Consider the following 27,907-nt stretch of genomic DNA (forward strand, 5'->3'; position numbering starts at 1 on the left):
GAAAGAAAAATTGGAAATCGATTCCAACATAGCGTGCAAACGCAACATCTGTTTGCTGTTTTTTGGATCTTTGGTCCAGTCTTTACATTTTTAAAACCTCTCAAAACCTTTTTACTGTACTTAGTATATTAAACTGAGAAATTATCAAAATTCGACATCGAAAAGTAGAGGGTAAACAACCAGAGGGTCACATTTATTTTCTAAACGAATAAAAGCGTGTTTCTAGTATAACCATTACATTTGAAAACTACCCTTAGACCTACATGTTAAAAATGGATCGCTGAATGTGTTGCTGATCGCAAATCTCGAGAACAGCTCAACCGATTGCGCTAATTCTTTTTTTATAATTTTTATAATATTCCTTGAAGCACGAGGATGGTTTTTACGGAAAGAAAAATTTCAAATATTACCTAAAAAAGAATCCATTGTTAGGCGGAACGACGTTCGCAGGGTCAGCTATGTTATTAAAGATATCATTATTATAGTAATGCTTGCTCAAAAGTTGTTTATCGTTCTATCGATAGTCGATATACGAAATACCAACACTATAAATATTTGCGATGCCATTCAAGCTAATAACAGATGCATACAATTTATAACATTGATTATGCAAATGGCTCATCAATATACAGATTTTGTGATATTACTAAGTCATATTTGAAGCAAATAGACAATTTATTTTCGTGGTTACCAGATAAAACTGCTTTACATGTTCTGGTGCTGCTAATAATCACATGAGTTACATAAGAGTGTGTTTATTTAGCATATCAACTAGGTACTATTATGCATTTATTGAAAAACCCACATCTTTGATTCTTATTAAATGCTTATTTCGTTGCACACTCATCTCTGATTTAAATTGAGAAGCCTAAAAGTAATGCTATCTTTTTCACAATGTTGGCTGCGCAGCCGTTGTTTTGTTAAAAACCCCAAAAAGTTGTTTTTGAATTTCAACCAAAAAATGTTGGAATGTATTCTACTTGCTTAGTTAAATCCTTAGTTTAGTCCTGTGTACCATACTTTCTAGAAACATAATTTTTCCAAAATTACCATGTTTGTTGTTGATAACTCAAAAACCACTTTTTAATGAAAGGATGGTACAAACAACAGAAGAAAGAGTAAAGCTACACTATTTTTAGTCTAATGACTGTCATTCAAATAAAAGATTAAAAACCTGTGTTTAAAATTTGTCTTACAAACTTTCATCATTTTGATAAAAATTCTTTATTAATTTTTTAAACTTTATGTTGAAATAGATAAGGTATGTCTTTTTAGTTTGCCTATAATTTATTAAATCTACATTTTATAAAAGACAAGTCAACAAAGCCATTTATTCCTCTGGTGCTGCAAATGTTCATGGGCAACGGTAATCACTTAACATCAGATGACCCGCCTGCTTGTTTGCTTGTTATATGCTATGCTACATTCTTAAATTGTCAATTGTATAGTTTGTAAGCTATTTCATCTAGGTGATATTTAATTATGCAAAAACTAAAGCTTCCAAACTTGCCCCTGGACTGAAAAGAAGCCCACAACAAACTCAGCTGGGTATTCTTTTTCATTTTTATTATCGTCTGTCAAAGTTGTTAAAACAAATCATTCCCAAGCTTTCTTTTCGTTCAAATATAATCCTTTATAATATTATTATAGAATTTCTCAATAAGTTACTCTGTCTGTCTGGTTACTTTTCCCGGCTCAACAGTTTAACCGATTTTGATGAAATTTGGTACAGAGTTAGCTTACATCTCGGAGAAACCCACGGGGAGTTCCCACAGGATTCTTGAAGGCTCATCTGTTTAGCCGATTTATATGAAGTTTGGTACAGAGCTAGCTTGCATCCCATAAATTGACAAAGACAACTTTTTACCCTGGGAAATCAAAGAGTTCCCACTGAATTTTTAAAAAACATAAATCCATGTGGACAAAGTTGCTGGCATCCTCTAGTTTTGTAACTTAAAAACTCAATTCATAACCAAAACTGCTTGAAAGTGTTCAACCACAAAATACAGCTTAAAACATTGCAAGTTAAGTAAGGAAATATTTGTACACAGGCCTTGGTCTTAAGATGTCTCTGTTAACGCCTTGATGACCTCTGCAGATTGCTCAACAAAAGATCATTTGAACAGCACACTGATAAGCATCGCTACATTCAATTGTATTTTGATGTCATGTGGAGTTAATTGCCTCTTAGTCAGGTCTAAGCAATTTTTTTTAACTTGTTATTATCACTTGTATTCAGTTTCTTTACAGAGAATTCAATCAAAATTATAATAGACTAGTTTATGCTGGCGACTTCGTCCGCGTGGACTACACACATTTCAAACCCCTGTTTCACACCCTTAGAGGTTGAATTTCCAAAATCCCTTCTTAGCGGATGCTTACGTCATAATAGCTATCTGCATGCAAAATTTCAGCCCGATCCATCCAGTAGTTTGATCTGTGCGTTGATAGATCAGTCAGTCAGTCACCTTTTCCTTTTATATATTTAGATTTTAGTTTAGTTTAGAGATTGTGTACAACGGAATTAGCCACAGTGTTACTATAATATTATCCTTATGTTCAGTTGTGATATTGGACTTTCCCTTATTTTCATTCTCTATATCATCGCTAATCTCAAGTTTGTTTAGATCTGATTCCATTATCTTCAAATGTTAGTTCAGGAAGTGAGTTCATTTTGTTTCACAGTTCCACTTTGTTCTTGGTAGGTAAGGTGTTAGAGGCTTCCATTAGATCAAAGTTTAGCTAAGGACTTAATTATTTTCGAAAATAATGCATTAACTGCAATCCATACAAAATAACGAATGAATAGTAAAACAAGTTCGTATTTCCTTGCAAGTAGGTAGATAATAATTTGCATAAACCTCAGTAATTTTAATAATCCTCTATATTTTTTGCTGCAGTGCTTTCAAATTTTAGGGTTCAGTACCCGAAAGATGCCAGTGGAACCCTATTACTAAGCCTCCGCTGTCTATCTGTCTAAGCAGGCTGCATTTCATGAACTGTAATAGGTAGAGAGTTGAAATTTTCAGTGTGTATTTATATTGTCGCTATAACAACAAATAATAAAAAAAAAATGGCTGCCAGTAATTTACTTTAAAAAAGTAGGTACATAGTGCTATATCTTGTACGATGGTACGGAACCCTTCGTGGGCACACTGCTTGCACTTGTCGAGTTTTTCTTCTTGCTGTCTCATCCAGATAGTAAGGGCTAAATTGCATTGTAAACAATTTCTCATTTCACCTTCCAAATTTCGAACCCTTCGAAATGTAAAAATTTAATTCCAAGACCCTGTACTGTGTACGCAGCGTTATTGTATCCAGTCTACCTGCTCAGGTCCGCACCGGGAGCTACGCGGCAAAAAATAAAAAGTAAAAAGATAATTTTCGTCGAGCCACGGACGAAAGAACAAAGGCTTCACGCTCTTACCTAGTTATAGCTAGTTATTTCGTCTCCCGCAGGTGTAACTTGTTATCTCTTTTCACGGAATTCTTTTATTTTCTTTCACGATCCTAGTTGAAAACGTTTACAGCGCGAAAGTAACGTCGTAAAACTTTTTTGTTGTACCTACAGGAGGACTTTTCTTACATTGTGCTTGAGTAGTGATTGCTTGAGAAGATTTAACATTTTAAATCTGGTTCTTTTCTTCAATGCGGTTGTCTTGATCTTCGTTTGCTTTGTCTTCGTCGGTATTGTAATATTTATTTTAAAGGGCATTGCACCTAGTTGGGGCAGTCTATAAGTCCGCCATTTGAAAAACCTCGTTTCGCCAATGATAAAACGTGTCAATCGATAGACTACAAAAGTAACTAAACACTTTTTGATTGTAAGTGATTACAATCAGAAAGTGTTCAGTGATGAAATGTTGTAAGTGATAATTTAAGCACTAACTTATGTACAAGTATTGAAGTATCTTGGAAGTCATGAGTCTTACCTGCCATTCTCAAACAGTTTTAACACACTGCACTCACCATACTTAGTAGTTTATTTTATTAGTCATAGTTAATATTATTAGATAAACTTCTTTCATGTCTTTTTTGTATTTCATCGAGTTATTGATGTAATGTATTTTTATTTTGTAACATATTTTTGTAAATGTTATGTTAACTTATAAATGGCGACTACATTTAGTAAGTATGTTCTGAATAAGTATTTTTAATGTATTAGTGTAAGTAGCCGCAACTTAACCTAATAAATAAATAAATAAATAAATAAAAAACTTAAATGTTAGTAATTAAATTGAGTATTATTAAAACTTTATTTTTCTACGGTTTTAAACTTAAATATATCAGAAAGTATATCACTTACGACGTCGATTGACACGTTTTATCACTGACCGCCGAAACGAGTTTCTTTTTCAAAATGGCGGATTTGTAAGCAGGCATGCCAGGTTGAATACAAAAATGGTCAAACCTTTTTGGTTTATTTGTCCGTGCGCACATCACTCACAAACTATGAAGCTAAGACGAAACAGGCACTAGTTGGTTTTGAAGGCGGTTTGGGGGTTGGACTGAATTCCGCAAGGTTGGTCAAATCCCACCAGTTGAACTCATGTTATAGGTAGGTATACACTCCTATCACACACCTTACGTTTAGGTAAAATTAAGGAAAAGCATACGTAATTGTCAGATTGAAATGCAAAAAACGGTGATAGCGTAGTGGTTAAAACGTCGGCCTCCTATTCAGCGATTCGATCCTGGTAATGCCGGTAATGACTGAGTATAGATAACGAATAAGGCTGGATTTTTGAAATTGGCACGGTAGCAAAGCCGCAGGCGGTTGCTATTCTCTCAATATTAACTAGTTTCGATCACATCTCCTCCGTTCCGAACAACTTCAGTGTCAGGCAGCCTATTGAGTGTCAATTTTGTCTGGCAACTACTTAGGTATGCGGAAGTAGGTATTTATGCACATCTTTGACACGTATAATCAAAAGGCGGTAGATTGGAATGTGTGCCTGTCAACATCCAATTCCAAAGCAATATTTACTTATTTAAAGACCGTACAAATGTCGTGTTTGTGTTTAGGGTCTTAACATACAGCGCTGATGATAATTTGGTTAATCTTATTAGTTATTAGTTCTTGTGTCACGCGATGTCGATAAATTCGTGGTTACACAATTTAGTACGGACACTGAGTTGTCATACTAATTATTATTACTAGAGATGGAGAAGTAACTACAGTAATGTTCAGCAGGCCTGCCGCTACGGTAGTTTAACAACTACAGGGCGAGGATCGCAAGCCTTTCCGGTTGTCTCTGTCTCTCTTTCTCTCTCTTGGGTAAAATGTTCAGCTGCAGCAAAAATACTACAATTGCGATTATAGCAACGTGATGTGGTATCGCACAGTTGCAGGGAGTCGCTAGATTCAGGCGGTACGCGCAAGACCGTGGCGTTTGGAAGTATCTAGAATATACCTATTTATGTTGATGGTGATGATGATTTGGCCTCTTATTCCTTGTTATCACTTCCCATCAGGTGTGATTTTGGCTAAGCGTGTACATGTAGTGCATTTAAAAAATCACAACTTTTGTGCTAAGGGATCACAAATCGATTGTAAAAACGGTACAAGTTTTACTTTTTGTCAATCGGTAAATTGGCGTTGGACTTTTGCTCTGTCTGTAACTAGTATTACTATATTAATCGTCACGGTATTATAATAGTAGGTAATTAGTAAAAGGGGATAATAGTAGGTAATTAGTAAAAGGGTAGGTATTATGATTATTAGAATACTTTACGTGAGGGTGCTGCCCGCTTAAATCATCACATTGAATTGCGATTGTTGGCGAATTTGTATTTCATTTTTGGCCAATTATGAAAGAGTTCCAACTAATCAGACGCTATTGCGATCATCATCAAACTACGGCTGTAGGTCATCAAGTATGAAGAATGCTCCTCCATAGGTTAAATATCTCAATGGATAGGTAGGTACGAAACGACTAAAGTTATTACTTAGATATTAGGCGGCTGTTGGTGTTCATCCGGCTTCGATAACACCAGTCATCACGTAAGCAAGTGACGGTTGCAAAAAATATGAGTGGTGGCATTCACCCGATGCCCTTGAACCGGCGACGGTCACCACACTCAGCTGGAAACTCGGCTCTCGGCTCTCTGGCCTGGGCCTTGAGTGCGTCTAGGACATTCAACCGAAATAGTTTGGAGATTGTCATGTCTTATAGAATGTGTTTTATTCATCGATACGCGATTTAATAACGTATTAACTATGGTGACTGCCTTGAAACTAAAATGTCGAATTAGACAGCGTTGCAAACTTTAAAATTTGTTTTACCAAAAAATAGCTTAACTAAATTTGTAAGAATCAGTAACAGGATTACTGTGTATCCATATTCCTTAGAGAATACAAGAGTAGGTATGACTGTCGAAAGAATTGGGCACAAAGCTAGCTTGCATACTGGAGACTGACATTGGAAACTAACTTAGGTACCTAAATTCACGCGGACAAAGTTACCAATGGGGCCCATTCTCTTGTACACAATCTCTAAACTAAACTAAATTAACAGGTCTAAATCTAGTGCTATCCTTTTCATAATGTTGCTTGCGGAAAAGGATGGCACTAGATTTAGACCTGTTAATTTAGTTTAGTTTAGAGATTGTGTACAAGAGAATCGGCCCCACTATCAGCTTAAGTGGTAAAAATTTAACTAAAATAAACTAAAATATTAACTTTGGTAAAAAAGCTACCAAGTGCGAGTCGGACTCGCACACCGAAGGTTCCGTACCTTGGAAGGATACGATTAATTATTTTGTTGCTTAAATTATCTCCAATTGCAAATTATTTTGGTTGGATAGTAAGGAAATATTTATTTACATGTTATAGGTAGGTACGAGTACATAATTACAAATTAAGAATTTTCGAATTTTTCGTTCACTTGTGCTGTGAGACCTCGCTTCTTGCATCGGAGTTTAGATAGGAATCTACTCTAGACCTTTTGGTTTAATTGCGAGGATCAAAAAATAATGGTATTTTTTGATTTCGTTGACTTAGAAGCTTGATTTTTTACAGCTACAGGGTGGTACCTACCTACCTGCCGTAGACCTAAGTATTCGATAATAGGTATTAATTTCAACTAGGTAGATATCTTTGTTGAGATAAGAGTCTTGACAGTCATACAGACAGGCAGACAGACAACGAAGTAAGAGATCCTTTTTTAAAAGCTTTTATTTTTCCTTTTGAGGTACTCAAGCCTAAAAATGGGATTTAAATCCATATTCATACTAATATCTATTATAAATGCGAAAGTGTGTCTGTCTGTCTACTAGCCTTTCACGGCCCAATTTTAACCGATTTTGACAAATTTGATACAGAGATAGCTTGCTTGATAGCTTGGACATAATATGCTTCTTTTAATCCCGACAAATCAAAGAGTTTTAAAAACCTAAATCTACGCGGACGAACTCGCGGGCATCATCTAGTAACAAATAAGCAAATAACCGCAACCAAATCCAAATCACATCTTCCATTTGTTAGACTCAAACCAGCAACTCGCATTAACTTTAATTTGTTTTAAACGATTATAACTTGACTAAAAACGGTTGGAACAACAAGATTCATTCGTATCTAGTTTTACCTATGTTTTTTGTGATAATTTAAAGAGCAGGAAACGTATAAATAACCATGAATAATTTACTGAGTAGGTACGTAAATGTTTTTACATATATTTAGAACTGTAAAATACAATAAAAAACACAGCGCGCCTACTAATTTTTTGCGATTATTATTATAATCCCTAAAAGAGCTAATATAGGTATTATTAGGTACCTAGTGGTACTGATTCTGAGCACAGCTAAATTTAGAGTATTCGCACCCTCTTCTTACTAAATACGTAATATGAAAAGGACAGACACAGTTTGACAATGAGGCTAATTGCGTTGTACACAATCTCTAAACTAAACTAAAATGGCACGTCTAAATCTATTGCTATCCCTTTCATAGTGTTGGTTGCGGACAAGGATAGCACTAGATTTAGACCTGTTAATTTAATTTAGTTTAGAGATTGTGTACAAAAGAATCGGCCCCAGTTTTAAATTTAATTTAGAGCTGTCCAAACCTCGTAACTTTAGCTGCCAGTCGCGAGCCTATTATGTGCACTAAAATTGTAAAATTCAAGTTCCGCTCTTTTTAGCAATAATGAAAAGAAAAAGATGCAGATACTCTAAATTTAGTTTAGGGAAAGACAGCAGAATCGGTGCCAATATATAGATAAATAAAATTAAATATAATGCATTTTTGAGAAAGGATCAAATCGTCTAGTCATGTCTCTACAAACTAAGTATTAAATGTGTTTCTTTTGTGTAAAATCTGTATTGTTATCTGTTGTTATAGTCTAAGGCTGAAATGCTGGCACATCGCTATTGAACTAGCGTAGGCAATCAAAAATATTTTTGTATGATTTCACGTCACCATAGCCTAATATTTGCCATATCGTCGATTCAGGATCAAACCGAGAGTTCCCTCGCTCTAGTTCACTCTGCTAAAACCTAAGAAACGACCTATTAAGAAAAGATTTTCAGAAATTCTACCCGATTGAAGCCAGGGTGGATCTGATAGTAATTTGTATTAGTCAGGTAGATAAATAGAGAAATAGGTTTGGTATGTAAAAACGCTGTATGCAATAAAATAACAATAATTTATTTTAACGTAAAATGCTGTGCATGTATTGCGGCTACCCTTGCGATATTTAACCAGCTTAACCAATTCCGATAATAAAAGTTTAAACCTTTTTCATGCAAAATCTTATTTACGATAACATTCGCCAGGTTTTTAAATTTAAATTATAAAGAGATATCGCAACGCCTGTGTTAATTTAATGAATTGCTACAACACCAATATTAAATTATGTCATTTACTGTACTTAATAATATTCATTTTGCATTGCTATTTGTATTAATTAAATTATTTTGTCCATTCGCATTATTATCGTCATTTTCTTTGCTTCGCTTCTATTTCTTTTTATTCCTGTTTTTATCTGAAATTCTCTTTTACCTCCCTTATAGTCATGTAATCCACACATCCGACCCCAACTTTCTTCATAGTCTTTGCTTTCCTCTTTCAAGCCTTGCCTCTATTCTAACCCTCAAGTGCCTCAAGTAATAATTTTAATTAACGTCACATCTTAAAAGTTGTTCAAGTATCTTTCCCTTGACCCTATATTTTGTTTTATTATTTGTGTAAGTACCAAAAATTGTAGTTATTCACACAGTAAAAATAAATGTAGACAGGATCAGAAACTAGATCAACCTTAGATTTGAAGTTTGTGTGAAAAGCGATTTAATTCTACACAATTTAACAGACAAAGTAAGACATTCCAATATGACAATATTGTCAGCATTAAATATCATTAAAATCTCAAGTAGGTAGTATATAATTGCTAGACAACTTTTAGCTAACAAAGACTCGGCTCTCAAGTCTTAAACATTTATGGTGTTCAGTAATAGCAAATCACTTTACATGGTCGTAATAGTAATTTATTAATCTCGCTGCCGTCAGGCCGTACAATTAATGATCAATTGTAAATTGTTACAATGACTGGTAAACAATCGGGCGGTGTGGGTCTGCTTAATAATAATAAGATTCCGGAACACGATCCTATAGACGCTGGCAAGCAACTATCATGCTGCCGTTTTGACGATGATAAATTGATGTTTCGCGTATTCGCGTATTAGGTTACGGTGTCGAATGAGCTGAGAAAAATAAACAAAACGTGTATCTTTTGCTTTCCGGATAACAAACGTTTATGTGAACACGAACAATACAATAATATAATAATGGAAATCCGCTGTGTAAAAATTCTGACTAACGTCTTGCAAACGGCTCAGATTTCAACTTTTGGTTTGTTTCTTTGGATCTTGGTGTTTGCTGTTTGTGAGACTGTCCGTATTTAGAATGATAAAACTGCAGATCGATGTCGTGTCTCGGGTTTTCTAAAACTTTGTTAGCTTTGGCGATAACTCGGCCTCATCACTTCGTTGTCTGTCTGTCAAGAAACCTAAACTTCGCGTACGCGTACTTCACGTTGACCTAGATCATGAAATTTGGCAGGTAGGTAGGTATTAGGTATAGCACACATAAGATGAAACATCCGAAGACCGTGAATTTGTGGTTACATCACAAAAAAAAATTTGTTCATGAACAAATAATTAGTATTTTCAACTTTCAAAGTAAGATTACTTTAAAAATAGGGTATCATATGAAACGGCTTTACCAGTTCAGTCTAAAACAGATTTCTATTTATTTTTATGCATAATAGTTTTTGATTTATCTATTAGTTATTTATATATATTATTTATTGAAAAAAATACGACTGTACTACGGAACCCCGGTTCAGATTATACAAGTAGGCCTACTTGTTTTGCGCGCACTATAATGTGTGGCAAAATCAAATGTTTTTTTCTTATTATGTTTTAATCGGGCGTTGTACTTTGTCTCTGTATAAGTAACCCTCGTGGGTTCTCAACACAAATCTAATAGACAATGGAACTAATCATGCTGCTGATTTGACGATGATAGATCGTGGTTTCGCTTGATAAGTTTGTAATGAATGGGCTAGGAAAAATAATAACGTTTATTTCCGGATAGTTATCGTCCTTCTGTTCATACTTAGGTACATGGTTTTTAGCTATGCATTTTTTTTTACTTTGAAAATAAATGCGATTTATGATGAGTGCGTATTTTACAAAAACATATCTCAGCCAGGCTTGTGTATTTAATCTTGTATGACCTGTAACAATCGCCATGTTTGCAACACTAGCTTATGCTCGCGACTTCGTCCGCGTGGACTACACAAATTTCAAACCCCTATTTCACGCCCTTAGGGGTTGAATTTTCAAAAATCCTTTCTTAGCAGATGCCTACGTCATAATAGCTATCTGCATGCCAAATTTCAGCCCGATCCGTCTAGCAGTTTGAGCTGTGCGTTGATAGATCAGTTAGTCAATCAGTCACTTTTTCCTTTTATATATTTAGATTCTTTCTTCAAAATAAACTAGGTTCTTGTTTTAAATCTCCTCTCACAATGAGAAGGATTTGGCCATAGTCCGCCACCAAGTTCGGATTGGCAGACTTCACACACGTTTGAGAACAATATGGAGAACTCTTAGACATGCAGTTTTCCCCACGAATCACTACGTTTTCCTTCGCCGTTAAAGCAAGTAATATTAGTAAATAATAATAGCAAAATAGTAAGTAGTAATAGCAAGTAATAAATTAACATAACTCCGAAAAGTTAGAGGTGCGTGCCCGGGATCAAACCCAAGCCTCCCGAGTCTCCTACTCGTGAGGTCGAGGCGGGCGTGTTAACCACTAAGCTATCACGACTGTTTCTATTAGGTATTTAGTAGGAAACTATGTACACAGTTTTATGCACGATTATTTGTTTATACATATATATTATTTGCTATTATGAAGCACACTGCGAAAACGGAAAACCGTTGACGCAGGTGACTTTACATTAAAAAAATATTTTACATTTACATAGAACATTATTTACTTAATAATGTGTATAATAATGTTTAGCGCCTAGAATTTTGCGTACTCAAACATAATATTTCCTACTTCCTGAAACTACTCGTATTAATATAAAAATTATTATCAGGCATGGTTTTTATACACGATTAATATTCCCCTTCTCGTTCAGGTAAACGTGAAGCTAGGAATGCGTAAACAATAGATTGCGGTCCACGTTTAAGGACTTGGACACATACAGCGCGCAACGGAACCGTGTCCAACGGGGCTCCTAGAAGTGATAGTACAATAGTAATTGTATGAAGGAGTTCACATTGCCGCTGCAGTTGCCGTGTTTCCTAGTTTGGCCAAATCATACGTATACGTACGTGTTCCTTGTGTTACCAATCGTACACACGTACACGAGGCTCTGTAAAACTTCCTACAGCTACTGTCTCGCACCAAGACTGTTTTAAGCATTTAGCGAATCATTGTATCGTTATACCTACTATTGCAGTTAAGGTATTATTGAAAGTTACCGTTCTCCTAAAAATAAATCCTTGAAAATAAATTAAGCTTTTCCCGACGACTCGATGAGTCTTCGGAAACAAATACCTATTGAAAATAGTTACATAAAACGCGCTATTCTGAGATTCTACAAATACATACATTCTAACAACATGCACCTATTGCATGCGCGTACATGCAAGCCACACGTCGCGTTGGTACGTATTTTACATGCAATTTAGATCTTAGAAACGCCATTACTGTGTCCATCCATGTTGTACTAGCGATGTACTAGGTATACAGATTTTTCAAAAGTATATTAGATAGTTCCGTACGCCATAATTTTTACTTTTTCGTATGTATGTATAGTTTCCTCTTTAAATCATTTCTTTGCACAACGCTGCAATCATTTTCTTAAGGTGAATAGATAATACAGTAAGTAGCATAAATTCAGCTTTTTATAGGTACAATTTCGGAGTGATAAAAACTGAAAAAAAGCACTCAGATGCGTAATGCGTTCCATAAGTGAACAAAATAACATCCTAGCAAAATGACTAAGAAATACAGTACAATTTCAATGAAGCATTCTTCTTTTTTCTGATTTTCTTCTGATTTTGTCCTTCCAAAAGGGAGAAATTCTCCTGACGCAGTTTCGGTAAGAATTCCGCAGATTATATTGATTCGGTAACTAATCGGTAAAGGAAATGTTCTCCCTTTTGAAAGAAAACACGGGAAGAAGGCGAAAATAAGAAGGGAATCTCTCTCTATGATTGAAAACAATCTTAGTAACACTAATTAAAATATCAAAAATCGAGGTCTTAATTCGCGTACAGTAGTATGCAGTATGCATGTACATTCAATTTTTGTGTGAGGTAAAGAGTTCAAACAAACAAACATATTGGCTAGGTAGATAACTAGATACCTATCTATAGCAGAAATAAAGGAATAAATGGGGCTAATTCCTTTGTACACAATCTCTAAACTAAACTAAAAGATAAGCGAGAAGCGGAAAAGGATAGCACTAGATTTAGACCTGTTAATTTAGTTTAGTTTAGAGATTGTGTACAAGAGAATCGGCCCCATTAGTTATGTAAATAATTTAAGTGCTAAATATCGACAAATTCAAAGATCAACTTGTGACATTATCGATGTCATTTGAAAGTAGTTTAATTTATAGACACAAATTCCAAATAGCTTAACAAATTGACATTACGTCTATAACCGTTTTGTAGTTGATATATTTTAAATTGAATGCATTCGTTTATTCATTTATTTCGGACAGTTACAAATTATCTTGATATCGTGAATGTTTAACTACATAACTGTATAAAATAAATTAGAACGAGCAATAGTAATTAACGCAAAAATGCATTGCTAATATAGATATACTAATATTTTTCAACCTATAATTAAGTATATTCGTGGATTAAAGTTTTTAGAAATTCTATAAGAATTTTGATTTACGTGATAAAAAGTAGCCTATATATCACTTTCCAGGGCAACACGTAAAATTTGCAGCGTGATTGAAGAACAAACCAACAAACAAACACACTTTTCTCATTTATTACTTTACTAGCTGATGCCCGCGACTTCGTCCGCGTGGAATCTGGTTTTTTAAAAATCCCGTGAGAACTCTTTGATTTTCCGGGATAATACACACACTCTCCAGGTCTTTATCTATACCCATGCAAAAAATCACGTCAATCCGTTGCACCGTTGCGACGTGATTGAAGGACAAACCAATAAACTAACAAACAAGTCACACTTTCGCATTTATAATAAGGGTACTGATTATTTATTACTAGATGATGCCCGAGACTTCTTTCGCGTGGATTTAGGTTTTTAAAAATCCCGTGGGAACTCTCTGATTTTTCGGAATCAAAGGTAGCTTGTATTTTCCCGGGATACAAGATATCTACTGTACCAAATATCATCAAAAACGGTTAAACGGATGGGCCGTGAAAAGCTCTGCTAGCTTTCACGGGCAGACAGACACACTTTCGCTTTTATAATGTCAGTATGCATTATGTATTTGAATGTGATTACTGATTAGTCCTTTTAACAATATTGCGAACGCGGGAATCGAAAAAAATACCCACATTGACCTTGCGTTCGAATTAGAACAATCTCCAGTCGTCTCAAAAGTGAAGGCTGTCAACAAGGATGAGCGAGTTTTATATAAAGATGTTTTATGTAAATCCACGTCCCATTTACTCGGTCCGCCGCGATTCTTTCGTTTTACATGTACCATTGTGTTCTCTTACAACACACCGCAACCTTGCCGAGCGCGTACATTTGCTTACTAAGTATAGACACAATTCTGTATTTATGTTCTCCGTGTGGGTCGTAAGTCGTAACGTCACGATATTTTCAACCGATGACAAAAACATTTGGATGTTTTTCGGATAACGTTAAAGAAATACATGTTTCATTGCAGAAGTTACGAAGCTTGGCTTTAAAAATTTGTGTCGTGCTTGAACTCATAGATTTAATTCAATAATAATCTAGTTGGCCTACAAGCAATTGTGACAATGGAGTCGGAAGGTGGTGACAGAAACTCAGTACAATTAAGCAAATTCCACTGAGTTCGTCGTTGGATTTATCTTGACGGGTAGATGGTAGGCCCAAGGTCTGATGTTGAAACGGATATATGGCGATTGGTGAGTAACATCGTTAGGTTTATCTAACCCACCACACATGTTGAACTATGCCGATTACTCTGGTTCGTCTACGGATCTCCTATTTCTAGTTGATTACGTAAAGAAACTCCTAGGATAGCACTGTCCATCGTCTTGTTGAGAGAAAGAGCTTTCTTATGTGGCCCATAGCTCGGATCCAAATATATGTCATCACTGGCAACATAGTCTATCTCCATGCCCAGCCCGACCCGTCCAGTAGTTTTTAGCAGTGCGTTGATAGATCAGTCAGTCACCTTTTAATATTAGGTATTTAGATAAGTCAAATTGAAGCCCAGTGCAATAATTTTTAACAATAACTGATTGCAATCGTGCCACGATGTTAATTGATTAATTTGACATTATACATTACTGGTTAACCTCTAATTGCAACGGGCGGATAGCAATCTCTCCACGTCAAAATTAGTAATCCGTTGATTCTTGGTCGAATTGATATGCACATTCTGAATCCCTAGCTAATTAATTTATTAAGCTTACCAGAGAGATGCGGTACCGTTAGTTAGCAGAATCGGCCTTTATTCCATGAATTGGTTATAATTCATTAATTAACCTAAATGGTTTTCGCTTAATATGAGTTTTTAGAAATAAAAAAGTAAAAATTTCGAGCATAATATGATTAGTTATAGTGCCCTCATTAATACATCATGGTAGGTATAGTTCGCAACGGGTCGAGATAGCAATCGGCGAAAATATGAGGTGGGGGGACGCCCCGTATACCAGCACGTCACCCGCGCTCGCCTGCACCGGGTTAACACGGGGGCTGTGCGGGTGTGCGAGGCGCTAAGTCGAAGCAGACCAGTCTATCTAAAGTCCCAACCGAGTCATTTAATCGGCCTAACATATTCAAGGCATAAAGGCAACTAAATGCAAAACGACAACGTAACCAGAATGACAATTCTATGTAAGCAGAACACGTACGGTGTTGTCAACTTTCGCAATGCCCTCGCGATGTTCAACTAGTGAAGTATAAGTAGGTAGTCCTGAAGGCTGTATGGTAGTCGAGGTAAAGTACGCTGAGTGAAATTAACCAATTGCAGTGAAAATAATACAAATTATAACACTAATCAAAACATTTTTCCTGATTCAAAAACAAGGTTATTCTTTTTAGGGTTCCGTACCTCAAAAGAAAAAAGGAACCCTTATAGTATCACTTAGTTGTCTGTCTGTCAAGAAACCTTTAAGGTTCTTCCCGTTGACCTAGAATCGTGAAATTTGGCAGGTAGGTCTTATAGAGCACACGAAAAATCTGAAAACCGTGAATTTGTGGTTACATCACAAAAAAAAAATTTCTTTTCACTGGGTATCATATAAAAGGGTTTTGCGTGTACATTCTTAAACAGATTTTAATTTATTTTTATGCATAATAAATAGCTTTTGATTTATCGTGCAAAATGTAGAAAAAACACGACTGTAGTACGGAACCATAGAGCAGAAACAAAGAGGAGATGTTGTATTAAGATTTCCCTATGAAATATCGAGTGACATTTTGCGGGGTGAGGGGTTGTGGAACGCCGCCCACTTCTCAATTTTCCATCTGCGGGTTAGTAGCAAAACTACTCGCTTAGCGACCTAACATCGATATATTGATGTCACTACATAGTTCAGCTATTTCACACTAGATGTCAATAAGTGTAGAAATTATTTATAAAATTACTTACAAATGAAATGTGATACCATTCATAGCATCAGAACGTCTGTCTGACTAACTTTGACACGATAAAACACAACACTTCATCCTTTTGTTCTTAAAAACGCGAAAACACACCGATAATACGAGTCTCAATATATGTGAACCTGACGAACGCAGACAGCATACTAACTAAGGCCCCGCCCACAGTGATGACGTCAGGACCTAGTTGAAAATCACAGTGCACAGTTGCTTAGGCCAACTCCTCTTTGTTTCTGCTCTATGTACGGAACCCTCGGTGCGCGAGTCTGACTCGCACTTGGTCGGTTTTTTTTCAGATGGTAACAATAATTTGTTGCGCAAGACGGCAATAGTATTGAGTAAGAAATAGGTACTTACTAATTACTGAATCGCAAAGAATAATTTGGTAAAAAAATAACTTACCACTCTACCAGATGTAGAATATAATTATCAGAAAACTTTGATCAAAATTTCGAGTCTGAATCATCTTCATCTTCATCAGTGTTTTAAATATCGTGATATAATTTTGTAAAGTAAACATTTTAAAATCTAAACTTATTAACAATTCAAACCTGTCAGCTAAAATGGCAACATTAATCTAATACATATTTAAGTTAAGGTTTCCATATTTGGATCACGCAGCAGTAAATTAAAAATATTCTTGACCGATAATATTATTAACTTTTTAAATTTTTATCACATTCCCTTTCAGGTTTTTTCAATGCCATCTGCACAGGTATGCATGATCAAAAGTACCAGGAAGGCCTCAAAGGCTACCAGTGACAACAAAATACGCATTTACATTTTAATGTGTAAAAAATTCTAAATGGCCAACACTATAAATTCAAGGCTTCATTAGTTAGTTACATCCCTCCCTACGCCATTCACTTGGACCGCATTTCACCTTGTGCTTGTATCTATTAGGTTGTCCTGTATAAGAATTACCTCTGACCTCAGTTGCGTTGCGTAATACTCAGCAGAGTATCATGCAAAAGTATTTTAGGGTTCCGTATCTCCATATAAAAAAGGGACTTCTATACCCTCTGACAGAAGGCACATCGAATCATAGTTACAAGACTCTAATATTACAGTTTGGGATACTTAAGATAGGAATGCATATTTGGTTCAATATCCACTTTAAAATTATGCCTGTTGAATTTAGAAACCAATAAAGTTTTGTCTTATTGTATGTACAAAAGATATCTATACTTACTATAATAAATAAAATTGAAGTGTCAGTCAGTAATTTTGAAATAACTACATACCTCATATTAAGCTCATATGGTTTAAGATAGGAATGGATATTTTGTTCAATATCCACCTTAAAATAATGCCTGTTGAATTTAGAAACCAATAAAGTTTTGTCTTATTGTATGTACAAAAGATATCTATACTATAATAAATAAAATTGAAGTGTCTGTCAGTAATTTTGAAATAACTACATACCTCATATTAAGCTCATATGGTTATTTGAACAGTACCATAACTGACTCGCACGTTTATAAAAAATTTGGCTGTTTGTCTGTCTGTTTGAACTTTCATGGAACTAGGACTATCAGTTGCTCGGACACATATAGTTACATCACAAGACGTGCCAAGACCGAGAAGTTGTGTTTGAATGATTTGTTGCTTTAGTATTTTTATTGAAAAAAAATCTTACAATCAACAGCTACATAAATTGTTAATTCCGTTACAAAGTTAGATAAATATTCAAAGAAATAATTTACAAACCCTTTATAAACTTAATAACTCTACTGAATCTTTAAAAGTTTGTGGAACTATTGAATTAAGTTGTCGAGCTAGCTGGATGGTGGATAGTACACCGTATAACTAAAATTAAATTAGTGGAGCAATTAAAATCGAACAAAATCTATACCGCTCTACAGTTCAAACTTTTAGCGTTGAAAACTAAACCCGTCGCTCACTGTGACTAACTAGTAGTCTAAGGACTCCTCGTTGCTAGGTACCTCCTATCGGTACTAGTAATACATAATTATATAACTTATAAACCGTTTAAACTTAGTTGTTTAGGTGTTTTGCCGTGTTGCACGACCGCTTCAACATTTTATCCTTGACCAATACTTACTTAATTTACACTAATTACAATTATCAACAACGTAAACAATAAAACACCATAATATTTACATAATACTATTAATAAAATGAAGCCAAGAAAAAAATTATGGCCTAGTAGTTCCATTTTAAATGATAATCTGGTTTATTTATTAACGCCTTTTCTCCTCATTAATCTGGAGGCCGATATTCTTTCTAGCTCAATGTCACAAATTGCATTGTTGGTAGAGAAAAAAGATATTGTAGAGACCTCATTATTTTCTATCACTGACAGTTTTTCATTAATTTATTTAAGGACAAGTTGGCACCAACTTGACCTGTTCTTCTATATCAATGTCATATTATTTATTATTGATTTAGCAAAAAAAGCAAAGGTACCTATTCTGCTGTACAAAAAACAATCTAAGTCATAAACAATATCCAAACTGCGCTGTTGATTATGTAGCTTCATCCATCTTTGTCTATTCCTGGCCTTCTCTTGGTCCTGGCCTGGTCCTAATATTAAATTTATATATATTTTTCTTTATATACCTATAAAAGGAAAAGGTGACTGACTGACTGACTGACTGACTGATCTATCAACGCACAGCTCAAACTACTGGACGGATCGGGCTGAAATTTTGCATGCAGATAGCTATTATGACGTAAGCATCCGCTAAGAAAGGATTTTGGAAATTCAACCTCTAAGAGGGTGAAATAGGGGTTTGAAATTTGTGGTGTCAACGCGGACAAAGTCGCGAGCATAAGCTAGTCTTAAATATATAAAAGGAAAAAGTGACTGACTGACTGACTGATCTATCAACGCACAGCTCAAACTACTGGACGGATCGGGCTGAAATTTTGCATGCAGATAGCTATTATGACGTAAGCATCCGCTAAGAAAGGATTTTGGAAATTCAACCTCTAAGAGGGTGAAATAGGGGTTTGAAATTTGTGTAGTCCACGCGGACGAAGTCGCGAGCATAAGCTAGTCTTAAACATATAAAAGGAAAAAGTGACTGACTGACTGACTGATCTATCTACGCACAGCTCAAACTACTGGACGGATCGTGCTGAAATTTTGCATGCAGATAGCTATTATGACGTAAGCATCCGCTAAGAAAGGATTTTGGAAATTCAACCTCTAAGAGGGTGAAATAGGGGTTTGAAACTTGTGTAGTCCACGCGGACGAAGTTGCGAGCATAAGCTAGTCTTAAATATATAAAAGGAAAAAGTGACTGACTGACTGATCTATCAACGCACAGCTCAAACTACTGGACGGATCGGGCTGAAATTTTGCATGCAGATAGCTATTATGACGTAAGCATCCGCTAAGAAAGGATTTTGGAAATTCAACCTCTAAGGGGGTGAAATAGGGGTTTGAAATTTGTGTAGTCCACGCGGCCGAAATCGTAAGCATAAGCTAGTTTAATATATGATATGAGCCATTAGAGGCCAACTTTTAATTCTGTGTCATAATATACCTAATCTATTTTTGTCCATCCAAAAAGTTGATTTTATTCTTGCATATTATTTATACATCCTTTTGTATCGTTATACCTAATAACGTAGCTATAATATAGGCTACAAAATATTATCAGACATAACTGGGCCTTGATCATAAAGTATCACCGGCTATAGAAGTTATTTTCCTCTTGTCAGTTTTCTGAATCTCTCAATTCCTATGGATAGTACGGTTCAGTGACGCGACGTCCGATATCGGAATGGTTTATGGGCAATGCCGTACTTACGTGCCAGGGGTTGAATTCGAATATGTGGAACCACCAAACACCGAGCTACAACCGTTTTTGCTTCAATTCTAACTTTGCTGTAACATATCTCGCTAGGAGTACCTACTTACGTAATTTAATTTAATGAGTAGCATGGAATTTCCGTTTTTAAGGTTGCGTACCTCAAAAAGAAAAACGGAACCCTTATAGGATCACTTTATTGTCTATCTGTCTGTCGGTCTGTCAAGAAACCTACAGGGTACTTCCCGTTGACCTAGAATCATGATATTTGGCAGGTAGGTAGGTCTTATAGCAGACATTCGGAGAAAAATCTGAAAACCATATATTTGTGGTTACATCACACAAAAAAAATTAAATTGTGGTCATGAACTAATAATTAGTATTTTCAACTTTCTAAATAAGATAACTACATACACCTGTACATTCTATAACAGATTTTTATTTATTTTTATGCATCATAGTTTTTGAATTATCGTGCAAAATGTCGAAAAAATACGATTGTGGTACGGAACCCTCGCTGCGCGAGCCTGACTCGCACTTGGTCGGTTTTTTTATTGTCTACGTTAAAGTTCAGTCGACCGAGATAATTATATGTAGGTATTTTTTATCTAATAATTCTGTATTATGCGAAGTGGACGCCCAACAAAAATTTTGAGAACATTTTATAGAGAATATTAAGATATATTATAGACAAGTAAAAAAATCTAAATTTATATGCTCGGACTTCTTAGGTACATTTACGAGTAATTATGCCAAACGATAACCTATTACATTTTGGTCAAGAACCTAGTCGATCTACATATTCGATAAGCAGTAAGCGGTATAAGTATTACGTCTTAAGTTTAGCGAGATGGGTTTCGTCTCGACGAGACGCAACGCAGTTGGTGAAGCATCGGGACGCGTTATCACAGGGCGGCACATGGCGTGCCGCGCGGGGGCGGGCGGAGCGCCACGCGCGAGCTACTGGACCGAGAAACGCTCCCGACCGACGACGTCAGTTCAAATCGGAGCGACGCACGAACCGAGCGCTTCGTGCCGTCACGCGCTGTTTATTCTCGCGAACCTACCCTTACAAGTAGCCCATCCGACCCACCGATTGCTACGACTATCGACTCGATTTTTTCGGCCCTCCGTCAAAAAGTTTATCGACCCTATGCCTAACAACCCTTATTCTTTTCATTCAGTCAGTCGCTCCCTCTAATTATGGACTCCCCCTGAACTTAGTTGAAAAATCCGGACGCTCTCGATTCGGCTGCTTTTATTGCTTTATTATTTTTATTACTCTACTTCTGGTATTACGACTGTTTCAAATTCCTTTTGTAATTTAGTTTACCCATCTTATTTTCTCTAAATAGGCAGCTGGAAAGCTCGTGCGTAATACAGCAAGACGATTTTGCGTCACCGTTATCTATAACCAGGTCAATTAGGCATCTCCTAACCATGACACTGCGTTGACATTGCCACCTTTCGAGTGCGTAAAGTGAATGTGAGTGAGTTGGAGTTGGGACTGAGGAGACGTGGAACCGGTGCATGGTCGCGTAAAGTGCACCGCCGCAGCGGATGTGCACGCCGCTGCCGCCCTGGTGGTTCGTGCCGGCTGGAATGCCAGCTGCTCTTGACCTAACTAGGTATCGTATACTTTATCAGCTTTTGCCTGCAGATTATTTCTCTCTTCAGTCGTGGCTTCATTTCTGAAGACCGTGGTTCTAGCGAGATCCTACCAGATAATTATTGTTTCCATCGGCTTCTGTTGCCATTTTCACGATGGCACGTGTTGGACTCTCCCAGCTGGTCAGACCACCTACCTAGTCGGTGAGCGGTCTCTTGCTCTTTTGCCCTCAGTGTTGCCCTACGGTTATAACTAATATAAGTTACATTAATTAATTAATAAACTAAACAGAACGGACAGACAAATTTTAGTTCTCATCTCGTTTAACATTAGATATATTTAATACCCTTTCCATTCCTATATATTTTATAACTAGCTTATGATTCTTTCTTAGCGGATGTCTACGTCATAATAGCTATGTGCATGCTAAATTCAGCCCGATTCGTCCAGTAGTTTGAGCTGTGCGTTGATAGATTAGTCAGTCAGTCAGCTTTTCGTTTTATTTATACGGATTGAGTCTGGATAAATAGTTTTATAGCAAAAATAACGTGAATAGATTAAGAGTCTAATTACCTGTTTTTAAGGGCTTATAAGAACTAAACATGACACAAATGCTTCTTAATAATTTTTTGTCTATGAATATTCCACAATAGCGCTATTAATTAAATTTGCGTTATTTGTTGACGTAATACCCTATCAAGCTTTATTGACGTCAAGGAGCAGTAAATATTAATCTAGCCCAGTTAAATTGTTTTGAATTCCTTATACTAAATACCTAATTTAAATACGCGTTTAGGTATTTACGTACGAATAACGTAAATATGTATATCGTCAAAGTGATAATAACGTCAATCATATCAGAGTTTTGCGCCAACTGTAGGTACAGTCCGCTTTAAACAATCAAATTGTCACATTTATTTGGAGACATTTGTGAATGCCTCAAAATAACAGCCACATATTAATGTGTTTTTTGTTTTTAACCTTAAACTAAAAGATAGACTAGTAGATTCTATTTTGAAGTATATCCCACCAATATATTTTTTAGAGAATAAGATATAATTATATAATTGATGATTGTATCCACTATCAACCCTCTAGAAGCTTTGCCTTGTTGGATTAAATGCCTATCTCGCCTCTCGAAAACAGGATTAACCAATCCTCTTTTCTTGTTTTTTCTATCTAATGAATAGTTAGTTGAATAATTTGGTATACCTATCGTCTTCATTATTCAGCAGTAAGTACTAAATATTATAGTCCTACGATCTATTTCTCAAAGATTTTGTTGTTGACGTACAGTCACTTTAACGATACAGACCTCATTTGATAAGCTGGTTGTTTATCAGTTACTTAATAGCGACAACTATTGTCTTTTAAATATTATTATATTAACTATTAACTATTAGTATTCTTATTCATATTAAGGTTGTTATATCGTAAGTATAGTCGTTTTGCGTCATCATTCCAGACAGACCATTGCCAGTTTGAATCATGTTATATTTATAGGTAGGTACAGTTCAAAGGCGACAAATCACTTTAATAGAGTGAGTAATTCCTAATTAAAACAATTTAATTACTTGGACACCTTGTGGTTGAAATATGATGTAACGGCCAAGCTGTTGTACATTTTATTATTGTTTATTATTAAACACGAAATGTTGAGCGACCAAAACAATAATAAGTAGATTTGTGAACGATTGAATATAAAAATAATCAGTCTTTAAGATTAACAGCTGTTAGACTATGACATCATACATGATACCATCTAAATGGATTAGTTTAAATACAATAGGGTGGCAAAAAGTCAATTTGTAGATATATTTTAAACAAAACAAAGCATATTTGATAACAATAATTTGATGTTATTGTTGATCATGTGAATTTGGTCTCGACAAAACTTAAAATATTATTGTTTTAGAAATTATCTTTTATTAAAATATGAATGACACAAGTTTTAAGTTTTATTCCACAACTTTTTTTGCATTTGCGCAAAACAATTGGGGATTTTAGACTATTATGGTCATCATTTATATCCAAACAATGCAAATATAAATAATATTGTTTATTTATTATAATTAAGTATGTCTGTCTTTGGTGGTCAACTAAAGTGAAAGCATAAACTAAGCTGAATAACTAAAGCTAAAGCCTCGATAACTGCACTCCCTCCGTAATATTCTAATCCTTTATTTTATTCAATTTCTTTTTTCGTTTGATTTTGTTGTAAGGAAATTGGTATAATGAACGCGTGTAACTTTCTTAACCAAGCTTTTACTTTAAAATCTCTTTAAAACCGTATCGTTTTCATCGCGATCATGATCCAATTTGCTAAAAGTCCTACCTCTTTACTTAGCTCTATTTAGATGAACTTTTCTTCAATGTAATATACTTAATGTAAGTATTCTAAGAATCGCAAAGAGCTCTTTTATAATTTTAATAAATCATTGACACTTCGGGAGATAGTTATCTAAAGCAAAATCCAATCCAATCTTTTTATCCCGGGAAACTAAATAGTTCCCTCGGAAATTTTCAAATCTAAATCCACGCGGACGAAGTCGCGGGCATTATCTAGTAATTCAATTTTTTTAGGACGAAATGAAGAAGTATCACATCCTCCATTCTTACTAGTAAGATGCAAATTATCCCAAATCAATTCGAATAAATAAATAATAATAATAAAAACGACAATGCAAACATGCCATGAATATGAATCATAGCTGTTACCACGATCGGCATTAGACTTCCCAAAAGAGATACTAAATCGAGGAGCGATGAAGTCATGGCATTCAAACGCAAGCAGTCAAGCCGTATTTACCGGACGTTTATATTCAACGGGCCGCACCACCCACGTCGTTCAGACGCGACGCCTTACGGCTGCTGCGGAATCTGAGATGTTCGTAGTAACTCTTCCAGAAATTAAACCCTCTACCCTTTTATGAGCTTTACTAACGCCTCACTGGTTTTATTTTATTTCATTTACTAGCTTATGCTCGCGACTTCGTCTGTGTGGACTACACAAATTTCAACGCCTATTTTACCCCTTTACGGATGGAATTTTCAAAAATCCTTTCTTAGCGGATGTCTACGTCATAATAGCTATCTTCATGCCTTTTAGCCCGATCGGTCCAGTTGAGCTGTGCGTTGATAGACCAGTCAGTCAGTCAGCTTTTCCTTTTTTATATACCTATTATAATGTAAAAATTCAAACAAATGTAACGCGAACTAATCTCTATAGAGTCATCTCCATTGTAGTCTGGTACATGTCCCAGAGGAGCTGTCTGGCATCGACCAACTTCAATCGCGGCCAGACAAAGATGCGATAATTTCTAACAACTGTAAGTACAGTTTACACGGAGTATTAATGAATACCTAAAACTTGCATGTTAAGGTATAAATACGTAACAATGATTTAGGCATTTATTGATAAATTTACATTTTGATTTTACCTACACCACCAATAATATAACAGTATTTTGAAATACAGGTAACAGGTTTCTATTATTTTGGAAAACACTTTCGAACCGTTTAAATTCAAAACCGTTAAAACAATCACCAAACAGTTGCCAGCTAACATACCCCTATACATAATACGTCAATTCATGGAAGTCCTGTAATTTAACATGAAAGCATTTCGTAAAGTGGACGTTAACACGCAACTTTTCCCCAACATGCCAACACCATTGATTATGTTAAATGTGTAATTTAGTTTTGGTTGAATAGCTTGTTGTTTGACAATGTTATTATCACCGTTATTGTAGTGGGCACTTATTGTCATAATAATGGTTATTTTCAGTGATGAGTTAATTTCCTTTTACTTGAAATATCGATGTTTCTTGCGGTCTTAGAGTGCGTTTCCACTCACGCGGAGCTGGGCCGATTGGAGTGGAGATGAGCTGAGCTGAGCAGAGCAGAGCAGACTAGAGCTGCATTGAGCCATGTTCCGATCAGTCAAATTTGTCTACCCGCTTCGCAGCGCTGCCCTCCACTTCGTTCCCTCCGCTTGGCACCACAGCCTGCTCGACTCCGTTCTGTCTGGCTCGAGGCCGCGTGTTCATATATTTTATTTAAAGCTCAGCTCCGCTCCGCTCAGCTCCACTCCGCTCCACTTACACAGTTTCCACTGATGCGGATAGGAGATTTCGAGCGCTGTGATTGGTTAATTCACGTTTTGCTCCTTTCCACTTCGCCCAGCTCCACGTCAGTGGAAACGCACCCTCAGATTAAGGATTGGTCTCCGCAACGCTGTCGTAGCGAAGCGGAGACCAATCCTTAACCAAAGCTTGCAGTATTTCATTAGACAGACTATATATTGCACTAGTTTGTTTAGGTCCAGTATGATTCATACTTTGACATTAAAACGTGCCTAAACACACAAAAAGGTTTTAAACACCTCAGCAAAATAACCAGTTCTCTCCAATCTAAGTAGTTACATTACGTTATATTATTGGCAGGGTATATTCAGCAATGTATAGGGACAGCGGAAAGCTTATTGCCTAAATGCGACGCTGCAGTAGCCTTGAATGACATCACTGAAAAGTTGTCTATTGAAACAAGATAGCGTGGTTTACCAAAGGAAAGTGGTTGACTAGTCGTTGATTTAACCGCGCTCTTTCTAACAGTATAAATAGGCCGCTATAAATGATGACACTGCTCTAAAAGTGCGGAAGTTGGAGTACTTCGGCCACATTATGAGAAATAGCAAATACGACCTCCTTCAGCCTCATTCTATTCAGGGAAAATAGAAGACTACCCGGCGGAAGAAGACCATCGTGGCTCAAGAATTTACGCCAATACAAGTGGTACGGGAAGAGTGCCCTATCTCTTTTCCGCGCAGTAGCGTCCAAGCGTGCAGATAGCCCTAATGTTTGCCAACCTCCGATAGGAGACGGCACTTCAAGAAGGAGAAAGAAGACTGCTTTCCTAGGAAATCTAATCACGTCTCTGCAGCATTCTGCTTCAGTATCGTCGTCGTAATCAAAATGTCGAACGTCCACTGCTGCAATAGTTTTCTTGTATCCTTACAAGAAAACTATTGCAGCAGTGGACGTGGAGGACGTGGTAGTCCTCTACCATACGCCATATTCTTGCGCCTCCTGAATTCAGCGGCTCCCTGCGTCTAGTTTCATATCGTCAGTCCACCTAGTCCTAGTGGAATAGAGTCAGTCTGGGATGCGAGGTCGGCATCAGCTTGTAAGTTAATATAAGTTTAATCTAAATACATTTATATAAAAGGAAAAGGTGACTGACTGACTGATCTAGCAACGCACAGCTCAAACTACTGGACGGATCGGGCTGAAATTTGGCATACAGATAGCTATTATGACGTACACATCCGCTAAGAACGTATTTTTGAAAATTCCACCCCTAAGGGGATGAAATAGGGTTTTAAAATTTGTGTAGCCCACACGGACGAAGTCGCGAGCATAAGCAAGTATAATACATATTATGTAGCAAGGTGTGGAGGAAGGCGACGACACTTGTTGACACAAGCTGTCTTAATTGTATAAGTAGTACTTTTTTTTGTGAAATAACCAAATAAGCTGAAATTGAAAGGTATCACTATTAATCTATCAGTAAGCCTAAAGCGAAATTACCTAAATAGGTACGACGTGTTGGCTATTCCATTTCAACTTTAAGGCACGCACCTACTACGTCGGGGCTCCGCTGCCCCATTTCCTCGAATCGTTATTTTATCTGAGACAGGGTTCAGTGTACGAGCAAGTAAACATGTAGTGAGTACAGTAGCCGGCAAGAAATATTGTACATCGACCTTTAGAATGAGATTTCGGCTTTGTAGAGCGTTGTTTCTGTCACTCATACCGTATACACATACATACATATGTGGCGTTTTGTCGGTGTCAACGACAGAGACAACGCTCTACGAAACCGTTATCTCTTTCTAAAGGTCGATGTACAATATTCTCTGCCGCGTACTGTACTGGAGCATCGCTCTCTGAGAAAGCCCACGTCCGGGCACTTCGCCACACTTGTGCTCAGATCTATGATCGAAAACGGCAATAAACGATGCTCCATAACATTTAACCCAAGGCGGTTTATAATATTAACGTCTAATATATTGCATTATGTAGCTAAATATAGGTTTATAAACGAGCTTTATTTATCTACGACGGGCTTTTGCGCTTGACTGCCATCGCATCGGGTGGTAATGACGCGTAAATCTAGTTTCTAGA

General features: G+C 36.3%; 1 protein-coding gene across 2 annotated transcripts in view; it reads left to right on the forward strand.

Moving 5' to 3' along the window:
- gus (splA/ryanodine receptor domain and SOCS box containing gustavus) overlaps positions 1 to 27,907 on the forward strand; it is a 99,199-nt gene that overhangs the window by 315 nt on the left and 70,977 nt on the right. Inside the window, exon 1 of one of the 2 annotated variants that reach the window (XM_034978904.2) lies at positions 21,096 to 21,741. The exons of the other annotated variant lie outside the window; for it this stretch is intronic. Coding sequence (XP_034834795.1) covers positions 21,674 to 21,741 — 68 coding nt within the window. The 5' untranslated portion in view covers positions 21,096 to 21,673. Of the gene's footprint in view, positions 1 to 21,095; positions 21,742 to 27,907 lie in introns of those variants that run through there. 2 annotated transcript variants of the gene reach the window in all.

Source organism: Maniola hyperantus, chromosome 19, assembly GCF_902806685.2.
Source record: "Maniola hyperantus chromosome 19, iAphHyp1.2, whole genome shotgun sequence".
In the NCBI taxonomy this organism is placed as follows: Eukaryota; Metazoa; Arthropoda; class Insecta; order Lepidoptera; family Nymphalidae; genus Maniola; species Maniola hyperantus.